Source organism: Dendroctonus ponderosae, unplaced genomic scaffold (genome assembly GCF_020466585.1).
Source record: "Dendroctonus ponderosae isolate FM_Combo_2020 unplaced genomic scaffold, Dpon_F_20191213v2 Dpon_F_20191213_1, whole genome shotgun sequence".
In the NCBI taxonomy this organism is placed as follows: domain Eukaryota; kingdom Metazoa; phylum Arthropoda; class Insecta; order Coleoptera; family Curculionidae; genus Dendroctonus; species Dendroctonus ponderosae.
The window spans coordinates 511,112-516,269 of record NW_026017110.1 but is presented as its reverse complement, the minus strand read 5'-3'; the positions used below and the strand labels follow the sequence as shown (position 1 = coordinate 516,269).

General features: G+C 37.9%; 1 protein-coding gene across 1 annotated transcript in view; it reads left to right on the top strand.

The window, feature by feature from the left end:
* LOC109543104 (leucine-rich repeat-containing G-protein coupled receptor 5A) overlaps positions 1 to 5,158 on the top strand; it is a gene marked incomplete in the record, with an annotated part of 85,470 nt that continues 80,312 nt past the window's right edge. Inside the window, 1 exon segment of the mRNA XM_048662730.1 lies at positions 1 to 208. Within this exon segment, the coding sequence (XP_048518687.1) occupies positions 100 to 208 (109 nt within the window).

The following is a 5,158-nucleotide window of genomic DNA, read 5'->3' as shown; positions in this document are numbered from 1 at the left end:
TCGCACCTCAACCTCTAAAGACGCGCGTCGTGGCGCGTCGCTCGTTGCCGAAGAATTGCTTCGCGATCGAGTGTCCGTCGACGTCGTTTTCCCACAATTATGCGACGCTCGTCGTCGCTTTCAACATGCCTTTCGCGAAAATTTTGCATACTTTTGGATATTTCATGTGATACCGGCAAAATGCGTGCCGCAACTGGCCGAAAGAAATGTATGTAACTTTTGAACTTTTTACCTTTTTCCAACCTCTTTGGCTTTTGGTGGTTTGCACTGATTTTTGTTTTACCGCTACCTGTACGCTCAGGAATGTTGGCTAGTTTCGGCTAAAATTGCGAGCGAAAAATTGCAAAAATTTCACTTTTAGCCACATTGTTCCTTTCCGATGCCGTAAACTCATTAATTTATTCAAAGCCCTCTTCAACTCCCATTGATGTTCACATGCTGTTTGGGAATGCCGAAGTATGTCAGTGTCAGGCTTATTCTTTGAAATACGTGTATGTGCTGGTTCCATTTCCATTATGGGTATTAACTTTTAAATAAGTTAATTGTGTACAGTTTTGGCGCTAATCAAAATTCCTTTCGCACCGAAAGCAAGCTCCTTTTCTGTTGCTTCATATTGAAAACTTTCGGAGTTTACAAATTTTCGGTATTCGTCGAAACCAAGCGAAAACGATTAAGTGCAAAGTTTGTTCGTATCGCACCATTAGCATCGTTGAGAACTGCAGCAAAAATTAATTAAAATGAGCTAATTCTTCAGTGCCAGAGCAACTCTGGGGTTTTTTTTGCCTTTCTGAGGTCATATTTTAGTGTCTTATCCAGATAATTATTATAAACTAATGTTGAAGTTTCTTGGTGACCGTGATGATAATTAGTGATGTTGCTTTCTGTTTTTGGGTTGATCTGCCATTGAGCTGCTTTTGAGCGATCAACTCAAAAAGCAAAAAAACATCTATCACTAATTATTATGAATGTCAAATATTTTTTTGCATATTGTAGCTCATTAGCCAGAATCCACCGCATCTACAAGAATTTTTTGACTTGTGACAAAAACAGATTTAAAGTAACGAAATAGATATTCCTAACACGTACCCAGGTGGCAGAAAATCTTAAACTTTCTATGTCCCGTTTATAATAAATATGATTATCTCCCAAGAGAATAATATTTCAATCGTTTAGCAACCTTAGCAAATACGTGCTTGGCTTAGAAACAGCCGATAAAGCGGTCATAATAATTGTTCCCAAGACAATGTTAATCTTGTGGATGGTTTTTACTTACAAAACAATTTAAGGCTCAATGTGGGTGAGCTGTTTGACATCGACACCGAATTCAATGCTTCACGCCCATCTGATATAAACCATATATTATCAATTCAATTATTAAGTACATTTGGCTCAAAATTTGAGATCAAACTCTATTCTACATTTTAAATCTGTGGTGCAAATAGTCTGGGACGATTTTCGCATCATGCGATCACACTTTGGCCCAATGAGAGTACGCAAGCAGGCGTGTTTCCCCAGTAACCAAATCTGTTTGTTGGTGAAATCCCATTAGGGGCCGGTTTATTTGCGCCATGGATATCATTTTCGTTTTATATTGAAAGTTGAAATATTTCGTAGTTTAATGTTGAACTAAATAAAAAATGCAGTTTTGCATTTTTTTGTCAATGTTTCTTTGCTGACTCACGGTCACTCATCAGTATTTTTTTTTTGAGATGCCAGTTGCCTTAACATACAATTTATATAATAATATACCAGGTTGTAACATAATACGCACAGCTCGCCTACCATTACTGATTAATTGACCATGTCCGCTTAATCTATTTCATTCATAATACACTCAGTTATTACAGCGAGTTATTGCCCTAGTGATGAGTAATTGATACTTAACTGAGAATTGAACTGATTTATGTTTAAACATCTGCGTGCGATTCGAACGCGACGATTTAATTGCTAGGGATAATTGTTGTTAATAGTTCCAGTGTTTGTTTTTGTTTTTAAACTTTATTGAAAAATTTTTACAAACTTCTTGTTGGGTATTTCGCCTCAAAAATGTCTGTCCTAATGGTCTAAAAATCGACCACTTTCTGCTAATTATCGCGAAAGCATAACCCTTTTGACAAAAATGTCGAACTTGTATCAAAAATACTCCATTGAGAGCTTCTGCTGATGCGAGTTGAAAATATGTAGAGAAATACCCAACAAGAAGTTTGTAAAAAAATGAATCCGCCTCAACAATATAGAACTTATCTACAATTTATTTAAATTGTTTTTTCACCTCCTGTCTTAACTCTACATATTTTCAACTCGCATCAGCAGAAGCTTTCAATGGAGTATTTCTGATACAAGTTGGACATTTTTGTCAAAAGGGTTATGCTTTTGCGATAATTAGCAGAAAATGGTCGGTTTTCAGGTCTTTTGTGCCGTAATGGAAAAAATTACAAATTATTTTAAATTTAAGGATATTTCAGTTTCCTTTCGACAGCAAATTGATTAAATCATTACAGGTGTAAAACACGCTTTAAATAACTGAAAAGTAATAACGCTATTTATGTGGTGACGACGAAATGTTGGCAATTAGCCCTGCCGCATGAATGAAACAATGTCGATCGTCTACGAAATCCAATCGTAGATATAGTGGTTCTCGTAAATGTTTCTGGCCGTAAACATTTCTTTGCCATTAAGCCTCTGCCGCCCATAAACACTGTGAATTATTCGACGATATTCGTTTCGTTGACCTGTTCCTGGCCTGTCTTATGCCAAAACGTTCGAAGAAAGCTTCCTACTTGCCAATTTTTCCAGAGCTCAGTAATTGCACATTCCTGCTGGGTGAAACGTTTTCCTCACCGGCTTAACCTTATGGCACCATTGGATGTGTTTGTTAGGGAACATAAACAGTGCTCATATAAAAAGCGTTCGAAAATACCGAATCCGAGCATCCAGGGAATATTTCGGTGGCTTAAAACCTTTATATCAAACATGTGCTCCATTCGGCTGACATTTACTGCAAACGAAACATATCAATCTAAATGTCTTCTAACTTCTAAAAGCTTATTGAAATTTATGTATCGATAAAATTTTATTATTGCCATTTTGTGCACACGAGAAAATGCCGAGTAGGTGTCGCAGACACATTTATAGTAAAAGATTTCGATCGGGAAAGGATTTACATTTAAATAACCGTCTCTTTCGATGAGGTTTTCTTTCTTCACAGCAAACGCTTTTGGTTCTATTGGGTCACTTTTTAAGAAATCGCCCCTAGAAAATCTACTGGCCCGAATTGCAATTGTAAAGATTGGTAAAGATTGTTGAAAAAAACGTTCTTTAACGACGAGTCTCCCACTGCAAATTCCTGCAATTTTAACGAGAAATTAACTATATTTATCTCAACTTTTGGACGAGCGGAAATGTTGTATTGAAACACCCTGGCCACCACATTGATCTTCAAAGAATTTCCTTTTCTTAGAAACTTTAGAACGATTTTTTGGCTCTTCACAGATTTCATGGCACAATTCATTATTGGTAGTTTGAAACCTTAACTCAACCGGACTTATTTCCGGGTAGTAAACTATCCGAAATCCGAGGATTTATTCTATGAAAATGCCGATTAGGCGATAAATTGACGATAAAACATGTGATGTTCCGAGTGTTTTCCTAATGCCTAACGGGCCATGAATCACGAGAGGCTCAAAAAAGCAATAACACTCGACACAATAACTAACGAAATAACACACATTCTTGGCGAGGCGCAAGAGGTCCGAACTGGAACGGGCTCCTAATTTAAAACGAAAGGCTTTTTAAACCTATGGAACGCTTTTGTTTCAATGGATTGGGTTTAGTGTTAGTTATTGAGGCGCCTCGACCCCAAAACCTGAAACTTATCGCTCTAGCGCGAATCAAGGGTGTTAATGAGTTGGCCATTTCGTACTTAACCTTCCTAGGTGATTTCTCTCGCAGTAAACCACTCTGAAACTATAAAATTCTTTTAATGCCCCGACAGGTTAATTAAGTAATTCCTTGTTATACGCATACACGGTGTCTTTTATCAGTCTGAAGGTCTGAAGGCGCAGCGATGCATGACTTGGTGCGCCAACACACTCGCCGGCACAGTAACTCACCGGTGCAGTTGCGTTGCACTCACCCAGTTGGTACAGCGTTGCTGCTCAAAAATGGAGTGACATTTTTTTGGTTAGGTGTTAATATTCCCATATACTTAGTTAATCTATGATTATTCCTGCCGCGGGCCTCGTAAAGTTCTAATCCGCCCCGGGTTGAATGCGAAGCGTAACTCAAAGTGCGGCACAGCGATGAGTTGCAACGAAAAAATCAGGAACGGAAAATAGTCTACAAGTTCAGTGTTGTGCGTGCAGTAAAGAAGAGTGCGCTCTAAATGCCGTTAAAATTGCGAACTTCACTCATCGTTTATAACATTTTGCGCAGAATTTGAAACAATTGTTGCGGGACACATTTTGCATCGGTTTTCTCAAAAATAAATTTCTCAGAAACGAAAAAATCTCTGCAAGTTTAATGTTGTGCGTGCAGTAAATGAGAGTGCGTTTTAAATGCCGTTAAAATTGCGAACTTCACTCATCGTTTAGAACATTTTGTGCAGAATTTGAAACAATTGTTGCGGACACATTTTGCATCCGTTTTTTCAAAAACGAATTTCTGAAAAACGAAAAAATATCTGCAAGTTTAGTGTTGTGCGTGCAGTAAAGAAGAGTGCGTTCTAAATGCCGTTAAAATTCCGAACTTCACTCATCGTTCAGAACATTTTGCGCAGAATTTGAAGCAATTGTTGCGGGAGTCATTTTGCATCGGGTTTTTCAAAAATAAATTTCTCAGAAACGAAAAAATCTCTGCAAATTCAGTGTTGTGCCTGCAGTAAAGAAGAGTGCGCTCTAAATGCCGTTAAAATTGCGAACTTCACTCATCGTTTATAACATTTTGCGCAGAATTTGAAGCAATTGTTGCGGGAGTCATTTTGTGTCGGGTTTTTCAAAAATAAATTTCTTAGAAACGAAAAAATCTCTGCAAGTTCAGTGTTGTGCGTGCAGTAAAGAAGAGTGCGCTCTAAATGCCGTTAAAATTGCGAACTTCATTCACCGTTTAGAACGTTTTGCGCAGAATTTGAAACAATTGTTGTGGGAGCCATTTTGCATCG